Genomic DNA, 23469 nt, shown 5'->3' with positions numbered 1-23469 from the left:
TTACATACAGCTGCTCATGTGAGAAACAGTTTGTTCACATAAATCAATGCCTGAAATTTGAAGCATTTGGCCCAGTGATTTCAATTTTAGGCTTAGGTATATCTATAACTAGTTTGATTTCTCCATTTATTAATAGCATGGCTCGCTTGATTAGCAGTCCCACTGGTCTCTCATCACACCTTACCTTCAGCCTCTTGGGAGGATAACAGCCTGTTCTTTAAGAAGACCCTGAGGACCTTCCTGAGATAATGAGGGAGCATTCCCTAAAATTATATATACTCATATTGTCACTATAACCTCTGGGATGTTACTTTTATGCAACTTGACTGGGCCAGGGGGCCAAGTGAAACATTATTTCTGGGTGTGTCTGTGCTGGTGGTTCAAGATGACATTAGCATTTGGATCTGTGGATTTGTACATTAGATGGCCCTCCCCAAGATGGGTGGGTGCCATCCAATCTATGGTGGACCTGAATAGAACAAAAAGCAGAGGAAGGAGGATTCATTTAAGTTATGCTTAACCTGGGACCGCAGTCTTCTGCCCTTAGACTTAAATGCACACCATCAGAACCCTTGGAGCTCAGGTCTTTAGACGTGGACTGGGATTACACCATTGGCTTTCCTGGGTCCCCAGCATGTGGGATGCAGATTGTGGGACTTCTCAGCTTCCATAATTACATGAGCCAATTCCTTATAGAAAATATCCTTTACATATAAATAATAGATGGATGGATAGTTGATAATAGATGATAGATACTATTGCTTCTGTTTCTCCAGAGAACCCTGTCTAATACACCCTTCAGAATTTCTGAAAATCTACAGCTTTTCATGGAGTCAGTAACTATCAGAGCCCAAGTATTACTTATGTAAGTTGTAACTAAAATAACTTAACATTCTTGTTAATTCTGAAGATAAAATAGCTTCCTGGCACCTAGACTGTGGTCTTGAGATTCTCCCTCCTGCAACAAGAACCAGAACTCCTTGAAGAAATGGCCAATTCCAGTTCTGAGGCAAGGAACCTACCGATTTGATGAGCCTCTGTTCCAGGAAGCAGGGAATCTAGGAGAGACTTTCAGAGTTGTATCAAAAGGACTCAGACAAACAAAAACTCACAGGCAGGAAGTAGTATGATGGCTACAAAGAGAAAGGGGGTGGAGGAAGGAAATAAAGGGCAAATAAAGGAGGGCAAATGTATGGTGTCAGGAGATTTGACTCTGGGTGGTAAACTTACAATGCAAAATCAGATAGTGTATTATAGCACTGGACATCTGAAACCTATATAATTTTATGAACAAGTGCCATCTCAATAGGTTTAATTTTTTTAAAATTTAAAGGAAAACAAAAGCTCTTTTATGTGGGCCAGCATTTAATTTCCTTCCAACTGCAGAGCTTTTCTCTCCCACCCAAAGCCTTGTCTCTCCTACTCTAACAGCAGGGCAATGGCCAAGGCTGGGACTCTCAGGGGACCCACTCATCTAACCATCCCGGGCCAAGCAGGGCCTGGCTTGCTCTGCCTACTCAGGCTCCATTTACCGGGTCTCCCCAATTTGCAACCCTCTTTCTTTAGAGGCCCATTGGCTCCAACCTTTCAATCTCCTGCTCTCCTGACATAAACAACAAATGGTCCCTTTGTAAATGCATTTGAGTTATTTTGTCCTAGATGCAGTGTCCAAATAACCAAACTCATAACCTGTCACTGTTTACCGCTCTCAAAGCTTGCTGAAAAGAAGTGCAAGAGCATTTGGATAATACAACTCATTTTCCCATTAACTTTATCATCCTAGAAATGGCTCAAAGAGGAAGGCTTTGAAACAGGAGCGAGACGAACTGTTTCTAGACCCAAGTCTGCAAACCTTGGTTTGGTTTGACCATACAGCATGCCCACTTTGTCAAACACAATTCTAAACACGTCATTACTCCTCAACAACCTTAATCCTCAACAACCTTGAAAATGAGGTAGATAGTATTATAACCCTATTTTACGAAGAAACTGAGACATAGATTTTAGGGAGTCTACCCAACATAACAAAGCTAGTGAAATGGGAATAGGGGGTTGCTTGTGTTTTGAATGTGGAGACTTGTGTCTTTGACCCATAATCCACATTATCTGGAATGCTGTGTGTATGACACAAGGAGAGAATGGGCTTTGGAGTCAGAAAAATTTGAGTCAAAATTCTGAGCCTCAGGTATTGTAGTTCATATGTAAACTATAATAACACCACCTTTCTTCAGTTTGCTGTGTGGATTAAATGAGAGAATATGTCAGCAGCGTTGGGAAATCTGTGAAGCCAGGCATTAACAGACCATTATCTACAGATTTTTAAAGGATACACTTGAAGCATTTGAGCTCTTCCCTAGGAAACAGGCCTCTCATATGCAGCAATGAAAGGAGAAATGTTAAAAAGTCCCTGTTTGGTTAGAAATCATGCTTGCTTGATGTTTAATGTTTCTAGAAAAGCAGAGGGAGTTATCTGTCACAAATGAGGTAAGAGAGTTGCAATAAGATATCCCCATGGGCCTACCATTTCTACCCTGAGGAAAACCAATTACCTGTGTGAGAGCATGCACTCCCTCCCCCAGGGAGCACTCACTGGGTGGCTGCCACAGAGGCCTGGCTATGTGTAGCCAAAGGCCTCTCTATCCCCGGTCATCACCAAGGGAACCAGGCAGGCCCTGGAGTCAGGCTGAGGTCCATAGTTCATCTCTGCACAGTGCTTGGCCACAAGGGATAGTGAAACCTCTGACTTATTTCTCACCCAAGAAGGTGACATTTCCACTGCCTAGTGATGAAAAGAATCAGAGTAGGAATTTCAGTAAAAGTGTGGCAGTGTGAGACAGAAACTTCCCAGTTCTCCTCCAGGATGTTATTCAAAGAAAATATATTGGCAATAATAGTAGTATGCATAATGCCACTTTGCGCAAAGCTAGCAGAGATGTATAATCCATAGCCTCAGAACAATATCTAACAGATGTGCAAAGTAGCCCAATCAGGTGCAAAAGCTACTTACCAGAACCTGTGCATGGGGTGGGGGGGTTTGCTTCATGAGCTGGCCCAGGGGCCGGCAAGAATCCACTGCCTCTAGGTACTGGGCCTACAGGGATGTGGTAGGTAAATATCCCGAGTATAAGAAGAGCTGCAAGATCTGGTGAGAGGGACTGATATGGCCTGAGCAGGAGCTACGTGGGGGGGGGGGGGGGAGGGGGGGGGGAGGAGGCCTAGTGTGCACCACTTCAAAGTCATCTTGGCCTCACCCATTTCTTGCTGCAGCTTAACTCACCTCCAGAGATGCTTCCGCTGGCTCTGCACACATGCAGGTGGGCAGAGCTATGCTGTGGGTTAAGGCTTCTTACCTGTGCTCCTGGGGAACACCTGCATCCAGTCATGGAAACCCAGAAGTGTGGGGCATAGGAGCCAATAAATAAATGCGTCCTCATTCATTCCCCAGGTGAGTATTTCTCCTTTGTAAATTCCTGTGGGCTCAAGCATTAAACAGGACACCTTTCAAAATGCACCTTTATATTGGCCTTTTCTGTTTTGCTGTCTCAATTCCCTGCTTCCTAATATTCCAGTTCCCCCCAAATCTACTCACCTGCAAGCCTTTGTCTCAGGCTCTGCCTGTTGGGTACACAAGCTAAGAATGTTAGTACCAAAAACTGCCTTAGCAAGCAAACTCTTAAAATGGGATTTTGGAGGTGATTACCCACCCATCAGATGGCAAAGATCTATTTACGGTGGCCATTGAGGGACAAAGCGTCACATGAACTCTTACCTGTGGGGGCACAGGTGAAGAGCAGCACTTGAACAGCATAGGAAAGTGGTAATTGTGAGGACTGGGGTGGTCGCTGGCCTTGGGAACTGCTCTGAATATCTTGAAAAAAGATAGCTACTGGTCAGCTAGCCATGAACTGTGAGAAGTAGGGGTCTCTAGATTAGATTTGTCCCCTGAAGCTGTAGGGCAGGCTGAATGGAAACCAAACTCAAAACTGTCAAGGAGGCCAAGTGACAGAGAAAATTAAACTGACAGTCTCAACAATTTCCTTATGTCATAGTCAGGAAGATCGGGACCCAGAGGATGGGGATGGAGCCATCCAGGTTGGCAGGGCTCAGAATCCGGAACTCTCAGGTCCCCTAAGCCATCCCATCCGAGAGAGGCCCACCTTCCCTACTGCTCACCAGAGGACAGCAGTCTCCCAGTCTTGGAGACCCTGCAAATGCTTCCCTGAGGCTGCCTCTTGGCAGGCTCCAGGTGGCTGCTTTCGCTGGCTCTCGGCTGCTAGTGTCACCCGGAGCAGAGAAATGCAGCTCCAGCTCTGGGAGCAAGTCCTATGTGGAATCTAAGGAATAACACAAACCAATGAACAAAAATAGATCTAGTAGAAGCATCGAACAGACCCAGAGGAAAGACAGGGGAGAGTGGGAATAGATCAACCAATGAACTTGTATGCATATGGACACATGGACACAGACAATAGGGGAGTGCAGGCCTGGGGTGGGGGACAGGACGGGCTAGGAGAGGTCAATGAGGGAAAAAAGGGGAACATGAATACTTTCAAAATAAAGGTTTTTTTTTTAAAGGAGGAGGAGGCTAATAGTACTGGCAGGAACTAGGGGAAGATGTGAGGGAGGGGATCTCCAGAGTGCTGAAGTGGGGATGAGTGTGTGGGATTCTAGGTCAAACGAGGGAGGGAGTGAGTATAGGCATGGGAGGACTGTCCTGTGACTCAGCATTCAATGGCGCCCCTTCTCCATGTCAGAGATTGGGTAAGGCAATGGCCTACAGGGAATGAGGTGGAGCTGCTGGAGCTGCTGTGTTTGCACAGCATTAAGGAAGAGGTGAGCAGATTTATGGATGTGAGCATGTCAGATGGAAGACTTTTCCAGATAGCTCATTATGACAGTACCACTTACCCCTTAAACCACTGTTCTTTCCACTTAGCTAAAATGTCTCCATTTTTACACTTCAAAACAATACTCCTCACAGATTAGGGCAAATTTAAGATCTGCTCATACGGTCCATGATGATAACAAAACACCCAGGAAAGTGTGTCAGATATGTATCTGATTACAATGGGGTTTTAATTTTGTTTTGTGTGCATGTGTGTGTGTGTGTTTTCCCATTAGAGGGCAATCTAAGTCCCATTTAAACTTCTTTTGGGAAGAAAAAAAGAACTTAATCAGCACCAATTGGGTGTCAGTCCAGGCTTCCTCAGATTTAGGATCCATTTCCTCCTTCCCTGTGCCGCCCCCTCCTCCCACATCTACCTCCTACACAATACATGTCCATCCTTTGATATTTCTAGAAGAAACATCAAGGCAAGAGAAAGGCTGTTACTGCTACTATGAGGGATTGACCCCTCGCATGCATTCTGCAATCCTTTTAACTGTCTCTCTTCATGGGAAGCACTGGCCTTACAGGTGAGAGAAAACTGGCCGCTCCTTTCTCCTTCTTAGTTGCCAACCCAGGTCTATTAACTAATCGCCTCCTGTGGAGGCACAAATCTAAGAATGCCCGGCCTGAAGCAGGTTTCTCAGTGGGGCGTCAGACTGTGGGGTGGGGCAGGCTGCCTGCTACCCCTGTGGACACTGGGCCCTACCCCAGACAACAGAATCTCTGGCGTCAGGATCCAAGAATCTGCAGCTTAGCTTGCAAACCTTGTGACTCTGATAGGAACAGGAATGTGTGATCCACTGATCTAAATAAGCAAAGCAAAGGCCTGACACAAGCCACTCAAAGCACAGGAGTCTAACTGGAGACACACCTCCTTCTGATTCCCTCACAAGGCGTGAAGTGGACAGCCATGCCCGGAGGGAAAGCTGGGAAGAAGGTGGGCTTTCTGAGTCAGTGCAGATGCAGACCCAGCATCACCATCAGATCCTGTCATCAACATACATGGGGAAACACTTGGGTGCTGTGGGTTTGAGGATGGATGTGCATGCATCCAATGTTACTTAATCAATAAACACGAATGTCTTTTTTTTTTTTTTAATCAGAGAAAATGGATAAGAAAAAGTCATCCAACATCTGGCTGCCTATCTGAAACATCTGTATGTAGACTAGAGCTTCCCAAACTTGCCTGCATCTGAGAATCCCTTGGGCAGCTCCCTAAAAACACTGACACACACCCTCCAGAGCATGTTTAAGCAGCCTCCATCGCACTGAACTGGGACTTCTCCGCTATTCAAAAAACCCCCACCAAAGACCAAGTGTAGATTCCTATTAGGTCTCTGAGCACAAAGAATAATTTAGTTGGATTAATAAACAGTTTAATGCATGTATGTTTTGTCATCGTTCTCAACACCAAAGCACCTGGGACCTAAGTCCCAGGAAGCAGCTGGCTCTTCCCTAGATGTCTATCTGATGGAGCAGTACTCCTGCACCTGTAACCCAGGGATCAGGACATACATCACCCTGGAAGTTTTTAGAAATGCAAACTCTCAGACCCTGCTCCAGCCCTGCTGAGTCAGGATCTCTGGGAGTGGGGCCCAGGCACCTGTTCTAACAGGCGCTGGGTGACCCTGACATATGCTAGAATTCTAAAAGCACTTAGTCAATTGTTTCACAAACCTTTCTAATGGGAAATACCCCTTTTTTTGGCTTCTCAATGGGCAATTCTGATTCTGAGAAGCTGGAATGAGAACCTGGAAATCCAACTTGTGGAAGTGCCAACGGGAAACCCTTCCCATCAGGTAAGCTTAGGAGACTCCAGACACTACCCTGGTTTCTTCATGAGTCCTCATGGAGACAGTGTTTTGATAAGAGATGGAAGTAAGATCTTAAAAAAAATATATGGATTCTCTGGCCTTTTCCCAAACCCTAATCACTGTATTTGGGATGGGTGACAGAGCGCTAGAGAACGTGTCTTTTTCTCCTGCAGTGACTTAAATGATGAAAGGGTAAATTTTCAATGGGGATGGCTGTGCCTAAGGATGCTGGGTGCTGGTGCTATGGCCTGAGGTCCTCTGCAAAGAGCCAGCATCCAGCCCGGGCATAGAGGGCTGGAGTAGCACTTTCTGGTTGACCGCAGGCACTCAGGCCAGACCTGGCAGCAGAGACAGCACAGAACCAGACCCTTCCCCACAGACAGAACCAAGCGAGAACTGCCTGCCAGTTGCAATGGGAGCAAGGACAGCAGCCATACTTATTTGGTTTAAAAAAAATAAAAAAATGTGACATTTCTTTTACCAGTCACACATGGAAAGATTTGAAGGAAACCAAAACACTAGGAGGGAAATAAAGTGTGAAAAATGTTGCTTTTAAAACTTCCCTTCCCTTCTGCCTCATTTCCTACATCTAAAACTCTACAAAGGCAGCCTTGTATAAGACCTTACAGTCTCTGTATTTCTCCATTCTTTGTCTTGCTACTAAGATAGTTCATAATGTTGGTAAATTCCCTTTTCCTTTTTTAAGCTCTAAATCAGTATGGGATGCTACACTGGGCAATCAACCTATTTCCAAAGCTCTCTTTTCTGCCATTTCATCAACCCCAAAGAGCTGAGTGTCTAAGGTTTAACACCTTAGTCTTCAATCAAAATCATATATATTGAGCTTAACCAAGTGCTTGATGCAGGGTGAGAAATAACACCGACTCTCATTTCTTCTCCCTTCAATTATAAGCATCATCTTATAAAACGGCTGGATGGGACTGACTCTCGGGTGTGAAAAAAATAATATAGGAAACTCGAACGCAGCTACAATACACATCCGTTTTTATTGCTTAAAGGCCACTGAAAGGCAAAAATCAGGATAGACGCAGCCAGGTGAAGAAATCTACATTTTGCCTGCATGGAATATAAAGAAAACTCCTATTTAGTGTGAATGCTGGAGTCATTTTTTCAGATGACATGAATGAGTATATGTGAATCTTTAGTTTCTGAAACCACACTTGCCTTGGGGAACAAAATAAAGAAACCAGACTACAGAGAGAGGTCCAAATATCTATGAGTTTTCCCAATATTCAAACTTTATTCTCCACCCTGTATTGTGGACACATTTGTTATTTCATGTCAAAAGGAACTTCCAAAAGTCAACCTCGGTCCATGTGGGTGAATATCAGCACACAGAGCGGCACACAAGAGCTGGAGGCTAAGACCAGCAGGTCATAATTATGCACGAGTCCTTCAGAAGGCTGATGGACCTTAAGGCTTCAGCAGGGTTGAAAATCTGCATATTAGTACCTGCTGGTCTTTGCAAAAGGCCCAGGGTTCCTTTTGGAGAAAATGGTATTGCGATGCCACGCTCCATTGTTTGCCTCCAGAGCTGGCAACCTGCTTCACTCCTTCAAGAACTGCAGCGCTTCCTGCCGTCCCTCAGACGTGTGATAGCTGAGTGGCATTCAGTGGCATTCACTGGACCCCTTAAAAAGTAGCTTTGTGTTTTTCCCTCCCCTTGACAGCTCCTTTAATATGTCCCCAATTGATGGGCCCAGAAATTGCTGGTGTGGCTACCCCTCCATGCAGCCTGAGAAGTCTTCACCATTACTCAGAATTCCAAATGGAGGCTTCGGGCTGCCTCTTTCTTCAGCATTAACTGCTCCCATGTCACCAGCCCCCAGGGAAGACAGGCAGTTCCTTGTCTGGTAATGAGCCTTAAACACACCCACATGGTTCCATCCAGAGCACGAGGGCCTTGGAATAAACCGGATTCCCTAAGCCATTGCTAAGTCTCTGGATGTAGGTTATATGTATAGAGAGGTTATATGTATATAGAGTCTTCGGGCAATTTCAAATTCTTGGTCATGTCATTCTTGTTGTCTTAATAGCAAAGAGAGACTAAGGGGAAATGATTATTTTCCCCAGAAAGCATTCCCTTTAAGATCTGTCAGACCGATTAGAAAGTTAAAATGAGACAACTGTTCCACTGAACTTGTTTTCCATTTTAGTTCGGTTCAGTGTAGTTCTGTTTCTGTTTCCAGTGCAGACAGTTCATTCCGTGATCAGTCTTAGAAGAACAAGTGTTTTGGGATAGGTTCAATTTTTCCAGTGGTGGTCCACAGTTCCCCGTTCTTTCCTATAAAGTTCTATAAAAAAAATTCATTGCATTTCCATAAAAATAAAGAATCCAGACAGTTCTGAACCTGGTACATATATTATTGTCTCCTAGACTCCCTAAAGTAAATAAGTATTAAGTTCCCTCTGGAAACTAGTTTTGGTCCTTTTATTTCATTTGATGTTGACTCATAATGAGATTCCCTATTTCATGCAGGCTCTTGCTATTAGTTTCCCTTTGGAGTCATAGAACTGCGATTGCACAGGTACAGTCACATTTGAAGGTGTAACAGTGAAGCCAACGGAGCACTTAATTAGTTCAAATATGGCTGGGTACTTCTATGTCTCTTTTGGGGCATGACTTCCTACAGGTGTTTTTTCCTACTACTGCAACACCACCACACTACCTTAATTACCATAACTTTGTTTTATGTCTAGAAATAGCAAGTCCTCCAACTCTGTTATTCTTCAAGAAGAAAGACTCCTTTGCATTTCATATATATTTTATAATATACTTGTCAATTTATACACACATCAAGAAACTCCTTAAGACTTTAGTTGAGATTGTACTAAATCTTTATCAATTTGTGAAGAAATACATCTTTAAAATGCTGAGTTTTCCAGTCCATAAACACAGAATATGTCTTCCCTTATTAAAGTATTCATTTTTCTCAAACATGTTTCATAATTTTCTATGTAGAAATCATATACAATTATGAGATTTATATCTATGAGTTTGATTTTTGTTGTCTTTGTAAATGATATATTTTTAAATTCCTCCTTTTCTAATTGATTGCTATGGTATATAGAAATATTTTTGGACATTGATCTTAAATCCAATAATCCCACTAATTTCACTTATTGATTCTCATAATTTATCTGTGATTCTTCTGGGTTTTCTCCATTCATAATAATGCCATTGCCAATTTCTTTTCAAAACTGGTTTTAGAACTGATCAGTGGTACTCTAACTCATGTATCTAGAAAAAATTATTTTCATGTTAGAGTAGTTCACATTTAGAATTTAGTACATTAGGTTAAAACTAGCCCAGCCGGTGTGGCTCAGTGGCTGAACATCAACCTAGGAACCAGGTTCAATTCCCAGTCAGGGCACATGCCTGAGTTGTGGGCTTGATCCCAGTTAGGGGCATGAAGGAGGCAGCCAATCAATGACTCATCATTAATGTTTCTCTCTCTTTCTCCCTCTCCCTTCCTCTCTGAAAACAATAAAAAAAATAAATAAACAAGCAAAAAACTAAACACCTGGACTGTTGGCCACATCATGGAAGAATACAAAGGGCACCCAATACTTAAAGAACATCTTTATTTTCTCAGGAACTTTGGAAACATGTATTCTATGCACAAAGTTTCCCTATCCCCACTCACCCACATCCTCTTCCACCCCACCATCCCCTATATATGCACTGAGAAAAGAATGCTGCCCTTTGACCAATTTGCATTTCCTTGTGTATCCCTTTCTCTTGAAGCATGAACGAAACCAAAGACGAGTTGAAATGATAAATTTATTTGCCCTTTGAACATGATAGTCTTCTGATAACACCACTCATGAAAACTCATTTAATTTATAAAAGACTTCCTCTTCCCACTTTCACATCGTCACTGCAAAAATCTCCCCTCTTTCCCGGATTACCGAGAAGTTACAAGTGTTCAGGCCAGCTCACTTCCAGTGATGGAACTTTCCCTGCTTACAGAGAAGGAGCGCTAAGCTTGGAACCAGGTCTGGTTTGCTTGTAGCAGAAAACAACGGAGAGGGAAATGAGCCTCAGTCTGTGCAGCGCTGGACCCAAAGACATGACACACAATAAAGGGCCGGAGCCTGTGGGTTTGTCTTCAGCAATATTTATTGGAAACAGCGATGCTTCCCGTGGTAAGAGTTTATACAGTAAGCAGTAAGATTTGCCTTTCACTCCACATGATCCACTACCGCAGGCGGCACGTCCGAAGCAGCACATTAAACCTCTGAGAGAATCTGTACAGCTAGATAAATAGAACTCTCCATAGAACGTAATGGGACTCGAATGACTGATACCAAAGATAACACCACCACTCAGAAACTGACACACAGCACTGTACACACAAAATGAAGAGGAGATAGAGGGGACAGATAAAAGTGATGACTGAATGGGAAACAGTTTTGCATATGCAGCCACACTTCTTAAACTACTAAGCACAAACATCATCTTTACTTGGTCCTCACTGAGGGCAGAATATGCACAAATGATGTTCAAAGAACACAGGTGAATGTGGAAGAAAAGGTATGTACTGTTTCTTGGTCTAGGAACTAGTGGGAAAATGGTTTCTAGTGGTTTTCTCCTTGTGTCTCTGTGCCCAATGAATTCATGAAACACAATTTGTAAATAAAGCGGAAATGACAGTATTTGTTCCCCCTTCCCTGTACCTTCAGAAATGCCCTAAAACACACACACACACACACACACACACACACACACACACACACACACACACAGAGTTTCTTTACAGCAGGACATTTAAACTTGGAAAACGGATCTCTTCCCATTTCTTATAATAGAGTCTCCTCTTGTCAGCCCCTCCCACAATTTGTGGATTGCTAACTATCTTAGAGAGAAAACGGGAGCCCCCTCTGGCTTGGACAGTAGGAGGAAGGGGAACAGGCTGTGCCTCGGAAACAGGCATAAGTGGGAGGAACAGAGGTGAGCGTTTCCAGAGGAGGCTTTGAATCCACACTCAGCACTTTCCCGGTGGCATCCAAGGACTCACTCAGCCCAGAAGGCAGTTTGCTGGTGAGGGAGGCTTTCTTCCACAAACTCTGTGACTCACACGTTTGGGAGGGGACGGTATGAGAGCAAACCCTTTCTCCTGCTTAGCTGGAGAACCTGAGAGCCGGAGAAGGCCCTGGGCGATAGATAATACCTTCCGTAGGATGGTGTCTCTGTGCTGTGGCTCATGGTCGTTAGTCTAAGAAGCCGCAGTCTCCTGAGAACTGTCTGGCTGGTCTCAGATGGTATTTGAAAAGCACATGCCATGCCCACCAGGCGGAGAAGATACCATCCATCACCGTGACTCCTGTGGGGTCACACAGATCAACCAAAGGTACTCTGTGGGGCCGGGTGACCGGGACCACTGCGGCCTGCGTTGGGATGTGTTGGAAGCAGCATTACCAAAGCAGTGGTTAAACTGAACTACCCGGGTCAAGAGGAGATGGGCCAGCCAGCATGACATACTAATGGGGCAGGGCAACCAGAATTTCCACATAGTTGATGGGGAAGAAGCCTGACTGGCCATGAAGCATCCCCTCATACCAGTTCTCATCAATTTGGTTAGTGAGTGTGATGATGTCACCCTCTTTAAAACCCAATTCCCCTTCATTTTCAGGTTCAAAGTCGTACAGAGCTCGGCAGCAGGGCTGATCCATGGGGACACCTGGGAGTCAGAGTAGGAGAGAAGAACACAGAGAGACAAGGGGGATTTAACTCACACATGCACCGTCCGCTGCGCCCGCCTGCTGACCCCTCAGGTCCTCCCTCACTCTTCTTGCTGCGGAAGCCTCCTCTTGCTACCAGCCCCAGGGCAGCTGCCTGGCAGCTCCCTCTACAGTCTTCGGGGCTTTCTCAGATGTCTGGAAGGTTCTGGATTCCTGTTTTGTGTCCAGTGATGAAAAACGGCCACATCCATTCTTGCGATGTGTACAGCAGAATTTATCAAGGCTTGCCTTCCCAACAATGCCCAGTGATGGGAGACCCAGCAGCTCAAGGCATTTTTAATAAGATTTAGGTTCATGAGCTAGCGTGGCCAGAATTCTGTCCATGTTAGCACTGTGAAACCTCTGCATGTGTGAAACAGTACAGCTAATTAATTACATGGATGATGCTTTGCGGCTTCAGAATTACAGTATAATTCTCACTTATTAAAAGTAAGGTGTCTAACCTCAATATAAAACACTGGGTTCAAGCTCTAACTCTGTGTGACCTTGCACAAGGCACTTCTCTCTGTCTTTGTGTAACAACTTCACAGTACTATTATATCTATTAAGAGCAGATGATATAAAAATTATATAATTTACATTTTGTAATCTATTGTGCATATCAATGTGAGGAGTGCATCAGAGTTATGACATCTATAATAATAAAAGCATAATATGCCAATTAGACCGAATGTCCTTTAAGACGTCCTTCCAGACGACCTTCTGGATGAAGCTGGGGCAGCGAGGGAAGCCTGGTTCCCGGGTGTCAGAGGGAAGGCAGTGCTGGCAGCTGGGGGAAGGAAGGCTTACTCCTGCATGGATTTTGTGCATCGAGCCTCTAGTATTAAAATGATGCATTAGACCTGGATTAAAAGAATAAAAAGAATGGAGTCCTGACCTGGCCAGTGTTGCACTGGCATGTGTTGCAATGTGGAATGCAGCTCAGTTGGTTGGACAGTTGTCCCACACACCAAAAGGTCATGGGTTCAATTTCCTATCAGGGCACGTACCCAGGTTGCAGGTGTGATCCCTGGTCAGGGTGTATATGGAAGGCAACTGGTCTGTATTTCTCTCATATCAATGTTTCTTTCCCTCCTCCCTTCCTCTCTCTCTGAAATCAGTAAGAATATATCCTCACGTGAGGATTTAAAAAAAAAAGAAAGAAAGAAAAAACAGAAAATTAACAAGTCTCTGAAAGAAGAGTAAAATATGCAGTTGGTTTCTGAGCAGGAAAAAGCAAGTTACACGTAACATATATGACTAGCCCCTGGGGCCGGCTAACTTCTAAGAGCCACTGCTGCTTATACCCCCACGGAGCTCTGAGCAGCAGATGTGGACACAGAGGCACAGAGCTCCCACTGTCACCACAGACCTCCCTTTCCCTTCACGGTATCCTGAAAGCATCTCATAAGAGCTGTACTACCACAAAACATCAAGTGCTGGGGATACAGGGAAAATAAAAAGAAGCTGCATGACTTTAAAATTCATATCCAGTATGAGATAGTTTTCACTTCTTCAATCCAGCAAATGTTAAGGCTGAAAATCTCTCCAGCACTAGGTTCACCATATGCTCCTGTGCCTCAAGAAATCCAACGGAACACATTCTTGGAGCTGCTGCCTATGGTTATGTGTGAGCGTATGGGACATGCTCTGTACACGGACATTCGGTCTTGTGCATGCTGGAGCCACAGAGGGGGAAAAATAGAAAAAAAGATGCCACCCAGCACCAAACTGGCATGTTAAGATGACCTTACGACCACAAAGGAGAGTCAAAATCAAATTAGGCCAAAATAATTCGGAGGTTAAGAGCTTAAGATGATAGTTAAGCGAATAAAAATTATTTTATAGAGGAGAGAAGAGGGAAATAGAGGAAAAGCCATGATCAATAAGAAAAGAAGAAGTAGTGCTTTTAAGAGCTACTACTTGACAAAACCGTCCCTAAAAAAATGTATTATTACATATATCTTAATGCAGCCAGATTAGACTGCCTCTAGAATTTTTGGAAAAGTGTCAGTGGGATGTGCTGAAGGCCCATGTAGTGGGCGCTGTGGGTCTCAGCCCCTTACCTGAAGGCTTGGGCGTGCCCGCATGGGAGATGCCTCCATTGGGCTGAGTATTGTCTCCAATGGGAAACTCCAGGCTCATCCGCGGTTTAGGCTGATATTCCCTTCTAGGCTGAGACGAAGCTTGTCTTATTCTGTGTGGAAAAGAAAAAGGGGAGAATAGAGAGTGTGCAGCCAATTAAGAAGAAAAAAAAAAAAAAAGGGCAGTAAAATCCAGGATACACTTAGGTCACACACCAATCTGCTCTGTGGCATAAGAGAAATCGAGAGAGGCCCTCCGATTTCTCATGTGTATGTGTCTCTGCTTCTGGTGATGCCCCATCCATGGTCACACCCTCCCTGTCTCTATCCTCTCTCTCAATCCCACCCCCCTTTCTCCACCCCCTTACTCATTGAGCTCACTCTGCACTGTGCTAGGTGCTAGGGCCACAGAGATGAGTAAGACACAGTGTTTGCCCACAAGCATCTATGGTCTGTAGGGGAGATAGAACATAAACAGCTGGCTTCTCTAAGTGGCAGTAAGTGCTGTAGAGATGGGTGCGAAATGCTGCAGGAACATGGGGTGGCGTGGAGAGTCCACCTGTCCATAGGGAAGTTGGAGAAGGTCTATGGACGAAGGTAGAAGATGAGTACTTGCCATTTACAGATGAAGGATGGAAAGGAGGAACTGTATGCTCTGAGAGCGGTGAGCAGTTTGCAAAATAGGAAGTGGGAATGAAACTTATTCCCTAAAGAAAGTGTAGAACAGATTTGCGAAGTGGGGAGAGCTCAGGGTATGGTGGCAGCAGAATAAGAGTGTCTTGGTACATATGTCAGAGGAAAGAAAGGAAGGAACCTGACTCTCAACAGATGTCACTAAGACACGTATTTCTTTAGTGTGTTCGGGTGCCTGGTTTTAACCGTTCTAGAGGCTTCGGGGGGTTCCACACATTTCCACCAGCGTGGGCTGAGGGAAGACGCACACTGTAAGCACTAGTCAGGGAAGACACGAAGCAGGGAGAGGCGGCCAGATGGACCCAGTGGGAGCAGGTGAGGTTGTTTCCATGGTGTAGCACAGAGATTGGAGACGTCATTGTGCACTGAGCCGACTCATCAGCGGTGAGTGTCTCATCTGGCCATGAGCTGAGAATCAAGGCTGCTGAGGCAACACTTAGATGCACATATATTTTGCAGAATCATCCTGTTTAATCTGGCTAAATAAAGTAACACATAGCATAGTGCAGGGCCACTGCAGACAGCTGAGCAGGCTGTCCCCAACTCCAAGGAGCCCCATTCACAAGGAAAACTACCACAGCTCTGTGGTGGGGACATCAGAAGATGGGGAACAGGCCCATGAAAGCAGCCCTTTTGGATGGACTAGGCCACCATCCAGAGGAACAGGAGGTGTGAAAGATACAAGCTCTCAAGCAGCTTATGCTGGATCACAGACCCCTTTTGGAGCAGGTGTGACCCAGGGCTAGGGATGGCTGCTCTCCGAGTCTCAGCTGGCTCATCTGTTAGAAGAGGCGGACAACCCTTGGCCTACAGGGCTGCTATACGATTGATGATGCTATGCCTTTAGTACCCACACAGAATAGCTGATCAATAAGGATACATCCATTATCATCAGAACCTCCAGGCATCCCATCGGTGGCAGCCAAAATATAATCCAGGTACTGACCTCATTCACATGAGATTAGATTCAATGCCACAAAGTAAAACAAAGCATATGAGAAAATAAAATCAGAACAACAATCCTCAGGGTGCCCATGTAAGGTCAGCAGTAACTTTGGCAGAAGGTTTTCTTCTAATGTATTCTCTCTCTTAGTTCCATTTCTTTCCACATCATTGTATAGCAAGAAAGTGGAGATGTAAGATGCAGGGAGCTGTCGAGTACCTTTCTTCCAGTCTGACGGTGACCTGCTGCAGGATCTGGACCGCCTGCTTGTGGTACTCCAGCTGGGCTTGCACAAGCGCAGAGAGCTGGCTCACCTGTTCGATCTGCAGATCAAGGGGGAATCACACCTTAGTTCCCGGGTTACTGACCAGAAGCAGCTACTACTGTCCTGTGCATAGGACAGAGCTCCCCTGACACACAGCCCAGTGCCTGGTGACGCCCAGGACCCCGTGGGGAGCCAGGCGAAGACACATAGTTTTACAGGCTCTGAATCGATTAAGGGTAAGAGAACATCCTTATGAATGGGAACTCTAGTGCTACAAGGAGAAGCAACATTATTCAGAATTCTCCTGAAGATCACTTAACTCTCATCAAACAGTCTCATGCTTAGCTTGGACCTTCTGTGTAGGGTTTGGCTTATTTTATTGATATCCTATAAGACAAAAAAAAAAGTATTGACCAAAGGATTCATTGCTCCTATACTTTTCATGCTTAGTCAATATTAGTGCTGTTACTAGAAGCATGATACTGATTTCTCACGTGAGGCACCATGGGAGGCAGTGTGATACAATGGAGAATCTTTTGTCTTCTCCGAGCCTCATCTGTAATGTAAAGGGGCCAGGTGACATCTGGCTTCCTTCCAGCTCTACTATTCTAAGCATTCTTGGTGGCTCTTCCCTTTATCTCTTGTGCTGTGATCTAGCTGAACACTGGCCTCCAAATGAACAGAGGCAATGCTGCCCCAGGAGTTTTGGGGTGGGGTACAGCCTGGGAGTAGGTCAGGAGCACGGATTCAGGTCACCACTCATCCCATGAAGCACCCCTCTTCAGTAAGTAGGTGTACACAAGCCGTTTCATGTAAACACAAACCTACACTGTCTCGGGGTGATGGGGAAGTCTGGCTATGGTCAACATGTCTCCCCTGTCACCAGTCAGGGCCAAGCAGTTAAGTGGTAAGTACACACAGACTCGGCAAACATCTTGGCAGAAGTTAGTCAGCAAATGACCGGGCCAGAGGTTGTGGGGAGCAAAGACAGGAAAGCAAGGTAACCGGCTTCCTACATGAGTGGGTGGAATGTCACTTCTAAAGTGGTGAAGAATAATTTAGTACTGATAATGTGAAAGCAGCTTTCAAACCATCTCATCTATGCCCCAAATGCAGTATCTATGCTACCATCATCAGTCTCAATGGAAATCACCTTTTGAAAGAAAATGTCAACATTACTTCAAAACACAAAACATCTTAACGCTCTTATGAATGCATTTTAGTTGATATCCTTATACAATCTGAAGTCAATCCGCCCTGCATTTCAACAAACCACTTTTTTTTTTTTTAAGCTACTAGACTGATACATGGGCTATCAGAAATATTATTCTCTCCCCACTGTTGGTAAGATCGTTAATAGACAAAAATGTAGTTAAATCAAACTACAGTTATACAGGGGGAAAAAAACCCTTACCATTTCTAATCTAATAATTTCAAATTATTTAAAAGGAACGACCATCTACTAAAGTTCTAACCATGTTGTATGATCAGACATTAATATTTTCAAAGATGGGACCCTTTAGCACATTAATCTTGTGCCTGGATGGGAGGAGAGCCACTCACGTCCATCTCCAGCAGATTGAACATGCTCGACTCAGCAATTTCTTTAGACTCGTCAAATTTCTCCAGAGCTTGACGGATCTCTTCATCTGGAATCTTGCCTTGTCGTTTCTTCTTATAATCGAAGTCCAGGCGTCGACCCTCCAACTTCTTTAGATGATGCTGAAAAAGTGCGGGGCAGGAACGTGCTTTGGAAGGACTCATGGAAAAGGCCTATTGAGAGCTCACTTCCCCACCTGCCTGTTAGCTTCCAAAATGAGGCAGGCTAAGGTCTACAAGGTGTCACCAGACAAGTAAAAAAGCACACACCAGTGGGAAAACTCTTCCACAGGCTAATTGTGGGGAAACATGTTTTAAAATAATTAAGAGCAAGAAAGAAATTGTGGAAAATGCCAGTGCCCATTATTATAATTATTATTATTATTATTATTATTATTATTATTGTTGTTGTTGTTGCTGTTGTTGTTGTTATTACTACTATTATTATTATTTGCCCTCACTAGGACAAAGCCAAACTGGAAGATGCCTTTCCCTTCCACAACAGAAGCTGGGAATGTGAGTACAAAAAACCCCACTTCCCTTGAAATGAACTAAGAATGAGATTTTTGATTTTCTAATCGTACAGCATTAACACTAGAAAGGACTTATCTATAAAGTCATCCAATCTGTAAGAATTGCCTTATTAATTATTAATTGCTTATTTCAAATGTGGATTCCTGATCACCTGAAGTAGCATAGCCAGGACAGGGGCCTAGGAATCTATCTCTTACCACTGAGCCTCGTTGACTGAAGCAGCTTTCAGGAAACCATTGGTTACTTTAAGTCTCCCCATTATAGTCACAAAAGCTGACTTGGAAGGGACCTTGGTAGAGACCTAAGGCCCCACGCTGCACTTTGACCCCTCCTCGCATCATCCCCGCCACATACCTGTCCAGCCTCTGCCCAACATCTTTAGAGACCAAGTGAAAAAGGAATTTCCCAAAGCTGCAAAGTACTCCCCCCCTTCCCCCTGCAAAGCTGCAAAGTAAGTGCTGCAGTGTCCCATGCCTAACAGGGAGGAGAGATGGCTGCAATTTCCTTTATCTTGGGTGTGTCCAGAAAGAGAAGCAGATAAAAACAGAGTAGGGAATGGTGAAGAAGTGAGAAGGAAAGACAGAAAAAAACATCCCAGACATTCCCTCTCACTGCACACCCTTGCCTCAATCCATGCTCTGACCCAAAGCTAAATGTTTGTTCATTTGGAAGGAAAATTCTCGTAAAACATTTGAACTTGTGTCAGCTGTAGGGCAGTGTTCTGGAGTCAGTTCACATTTTATGTTGAAAGCGTGTCTACCCCTTACTAATGGTGCAACCTTGAGCCAGTGATAGGGCTGAAGGAAAGTTAGGCCAGAATGAGATCTAGGAGACTTCAAGGTATTCCAGCTCATGTCACAATAAGGGAAATTAAATTTCAGACAGGTTCAACAAATATTTGTTGAAGGAACGAATGAGCAAACATTATACATCTAGTCAAAGGTAAAGCTTGTTGAACTTGATTTGGAATAGCTCAACTTTCTACATGTTTTACCAAGAGAACAGCTGTGTACTTTTTCTCAATCCTAACAACTGCTATGAAAATATGAAAACATGTGTTTATAGAGTGGCAGAATAACTAAGCTAACAACTAGCGCAGCTAGCATTTTAGAGGATACAATCAGCCCAGAAAACCAGAGAATTACCAAAATTGTGTGTCATTAGGGAAAAGATATTATTTTTCTGGAGGAAAAAAGCCTAATAAATCTTGAAAATTAAATGTGGAGAAGTCATATGTCATGTTCATGTGTGGCAGAGGCATAGTAGTGGGACAAAAATTATTTCATTTCTGGTTTCTCTCATTTATTTTGCTGGACTGCTTTGCAATGCATGTGCCCAGTGCTGACAAAGCACACAGTAAGTTTAAAACATGTTTTCTAAATAGTAGGGGTCTCTCACCTATACAGTCTAAACTGCCCACTTCCCAGAGGACCAGTGACAGGTACCTGAATTTCCCTCAGGTCTTTGTCATGAAGATTCTGAAGGGGGTCAATGAAGTTCTGCTTCACCTCCATGTCCAAAGAGTCTTTCACCTCTGAGAGGTCCCGCATGGCCTCCCCCACATCACCGAGTGCAGGGCCTAAAAGGGGAGAACAAAGCTCTTGTATGTTAAAGAACAGAAGTAGAATGCATTTGCATAGATAGAAGAAACCCCATGGATCCTGAAGACAACAGAGATGAAGGATAGTATGTAACACCCTTCAGAGAACAATGTTTTTTCTACCTTTGACAGTTCATATGGGCAACAGACTCCATGCCCCTTAAGGGGGTGCTATCTTACAATAATAAAAGAGAAACATGCAAATTAACCATCACTCTGCTACACCCATAGCCAATCAGAGTGAGTATGCAAATAAACCCAACAAATTTGCATATGCAGGCATGGAGCCTGCAATGAGGAGAAGGGGGAAGGATGGGGGGAGCTACTGGAATGGTGCTCCAGACAGAAGCGAGGACTTGCCGGCTCAGGGTGGCTGGGAGTGAAGGCAGGGGGAAGGAAGGCCTATTCTTGCATGAATATCATGCAATGGGCCTCTAGACCAGTGTTTTTCAACCTTTTTTGGGCAAAGGCACACTTGTTTCATGAAAAAAATCACGAGGCACACCACTATTAGAAAATGTTAAAAAATTTAACTCTGTGCCTATATTGACTATATATAAAGTAATTCTCTTGAATAGGAATCAAATAAACACAAAGTATTTTATAATTACTTTATTATGAAATATTAAGTAAACAAAATAGTGAAAAATTTAAAATTCTTGTCTTGTCTGCACCTACGGCTCACCAGGCAACATCTTGCGGCACACTAGTGTGCTGCGGAACAGCGGTTGAAAAACGCTGCTCTAGACTCTTATAAAATTTTGAAATAATTTGGGAAGCTCTCTGCCCTCTCTTTTACTTACCAGCTTTCCTGGTTAAGGCCAATACATTTCTCAGGAGCAATAAGCAGCGTACAGCTACAAAAGCCATCATTAGCTAAGTAAGATCTCACATCACAAGGGAATGAAAATGGAAGGTGTTTGGTATGGTAGCTGAGGGCCAGAGGATAAAGGAATAAGCCATCTCATCCGAGGTAGGAGAAGTAGGTACCACATATGCCCTAGAAGGTTTGGCTCAATGGACAGCGTGTGGTGTGTGGGCTGGAGCAGTGTTTCCCAACCTTCTCTCATGATGAGAATCACCTGGTGGAGTTGTTAAAACACAGATTCCTGAATCCCAACTAAGAAGTGCTAAACTAGAATTTTTGGGAACATATAGGTAAAATTGTATACCTAACTAGTGCTCTAAGACAGATTTTATATACAGAGCACTAGTGCTCTAAGACAGATTTTATATACAGAGCACTAAGTTAGGTATGCAATTTTACCTATATGTTCTCAAAAATTCTAGTTTAGCACTTCTTAGTTGGGATTCAGGAATCTGTGTTTTAACAACTCCACCAGGTGATTCTCATCATGAGAGAAGGTTGGGAAACACTGGGCTGGAGGGTCCTGGGTTTGATTCCAGTCAAGGGCACATGCCTGAGTTGTGGGCTCAATCCCCAGTAGGTGGTGTGAAGGTGGCAGCCAATCAATGATTCTCTTTCATCATAGATATTTCTCTCTCACCCTCTCCCTTCCTCTTTGAAATTGAGAAAAATATATTAAAAAAAAAAAAAAAGAAAGAAAGAAAAAGAAGTTGGCACCACATACAAAAGAGCCGAGATCTAAGAGAAAGCTCATGGGGCTTTGTGTTAATCATGCTCACTGTGACTGTCTGATCTGCCTCGATTTCCAATCATTACCAGAAAACCCCAGAGTAAATGTCCAGGCATCAGGAGATAGCAGTCAGTACTGTAAAGATTGGCATCTCATCAGAGAACAAGAAAATAAAATAAAACCCCTACAACAAATCACACTAAAAATGATGAAACAACCCTGAAAACAATTTTTTTGTCCCATGTGTTCAGGACCTAAAACTGAGAGTGGAAATGAAAATGGTGTGATTCATTTCCTAGGAAGTTTCTTACTGGCACTACAATCCCCATAGACACACGCAGGAATGGAAACGAGCACTCATTACCGAAGTTGCAGTCATCTCCCAGCTCCCTCCCGAACTTGAGCATGGCCTCCGCCAGCAGTGCTTCTGCCTGAGGGTAGCCTGGCCCCTTCTCCTGCCCTCGGATTTTGGACATTGTGTTGATCATGCTGAGTTTAGCTCTGGAAGCTGAAGGCAAAGAGAGAACAGGCTTTTTTTTAAAAAAAAAAAATTTAAATCTTTTTTGTTGAGAATATTACAGATGTACCCTTCCTCATTGACCCCTCCACCCAGTTCCCACTCCACCCCAGGCCTTTCCACCCTTTCAAAGTAGGCCATACAATAAGGCAGAAACAGGGCTGAATGAAGAATCAGGCCTTAACCAGTCTGTAAACCAGCTCAGTTACTAAAAACTGCACCTTCACCTTCTTTGTTTCAGGGTCTTCATTGATAACATGTGGAGTCCAATCCTCAGGGGTGGGAAAGAGAGGGAGGGAGAGAGGGAGAGAGGGAGAGAAGGAGAGAGGGAGAGAGGGGTGTAGAATAGGCATATATTTTTTAAATCACTAAACTATCTCAAAATCTTATGAGAAATCAACAGTAGACAATAGAAGTAACAAATGGAGAGAAGGAAAGGAGACCAGTAGAAAGCAAAGAAAGAGTAAGGAAACCACATATGGTGGCTACTCGCTTCAAATCCTGTGTTGGCCATTTTCCATTCTACAGATTCATTCCTTTAACAAAAGCTGGTTGTTGATCTGTGCTTACATCTTGGTTCTGTTAAGAGTTTTCTTCTGGTAAGTTATTACCAAAAGTAATTATAGTGGCTTTAATATACTGTGGCTGATATTCATACTCATAATTTTGAATGCTGTTCAATTACGGAGAGCAGTATTCTCCTAATTACTTAAGAACATCTTGAATATGTTCTACAGTCTAATGAGAAGGGGAAAGAAAATCATATTCTATCATTTTACCTACTTCTGCAAATCATCTAAAACACCTAATAACCCACACTTTTGAAGAGACTGCTTGTAAATTCATTCACAAGCTCATTAAATATGTATTACGAATCCTGGGTTAGCAAAACTTCTGTGTTCTGGAAAATAAAAACCACGAGACTTCAGAATTAACCATTTTAAGTGTTAACGCCATCATTTTGAAATGATTTATAAAAGCAGCACTTTTAAAAAAAGCAGAGCGTAGGCCTGAAAAAAAAAATATATATTGAACAGCCTATAATCCGTATAACATGGTCTCCGCCTGGATTGCTTCACCAAGTTGGGTGTGCCTTCAGGGACCCTCCTCTTCTCTTCTAAAAGGACCTTTCACTCTATGCCCTCCTCCTCCACAGCTTACTCTTCCTCACACATTATCACAAACTCTC

At 43.8% G+C, this 23469-nt stretch overlaps 1 protein-coding gene across 2 annotated transcripts in view; it reads right to left on the bottom strand.

Moving 5' to 3' along the window:
- Nucleotides 1–10828: 10828 nt before the first annotated feature.
- The window catches only part of SH3GL2 (SH3 domain containing GRB2 like 2, endophilin A1), a 173426-nt gene continuing 160785 nt past the window's right edge, over nt 10829–23469 (bottom strand). For both annotated transcript variants that reach the window (XM_084898086.1, XM_084898087.1), the window contains 6 exons: nt 22128–22271; nt 20011–20144; nt 17996–18154; nt 16387–16490; nt 14514–14644; nt 10829–12407 (listed from right to left, as the gene is read on the bottom strand). In XM_084898086.1, the coding sequence (XP_084754212.1) occupies nt 12208–12407; nt 14514–14644; nt 16387–16490; nt 17996–18154; nt 20011–20144; nt 22128–22271 (872 nt within the window). In that variant the 3' untranslated portion in view covers nt 10829–12207. The remainder of the gene's footprint in view (nt 12408–14513; nt 14645–16386; nt 16491–17995; nt 18155–20010; nt 20145–22127; nt 22272–23469) is intronic.

This window comes from Pipistrellus hanaki (assembly GCF_964339955.1).
Source record: "Pipistrellus hanaki genome assembly, chromosome: 11".
NCBI lineage: Eukaryota > Metazoa > Chordata > Mammalia > Chiroptera > Vespertilionidae > Pipistrellus > Pipistrellus hanaki.
Note: the sequence above shows the minus strand (reverse complement) of the source record. Positions and strands in the feature narration are given on the sequence as shown.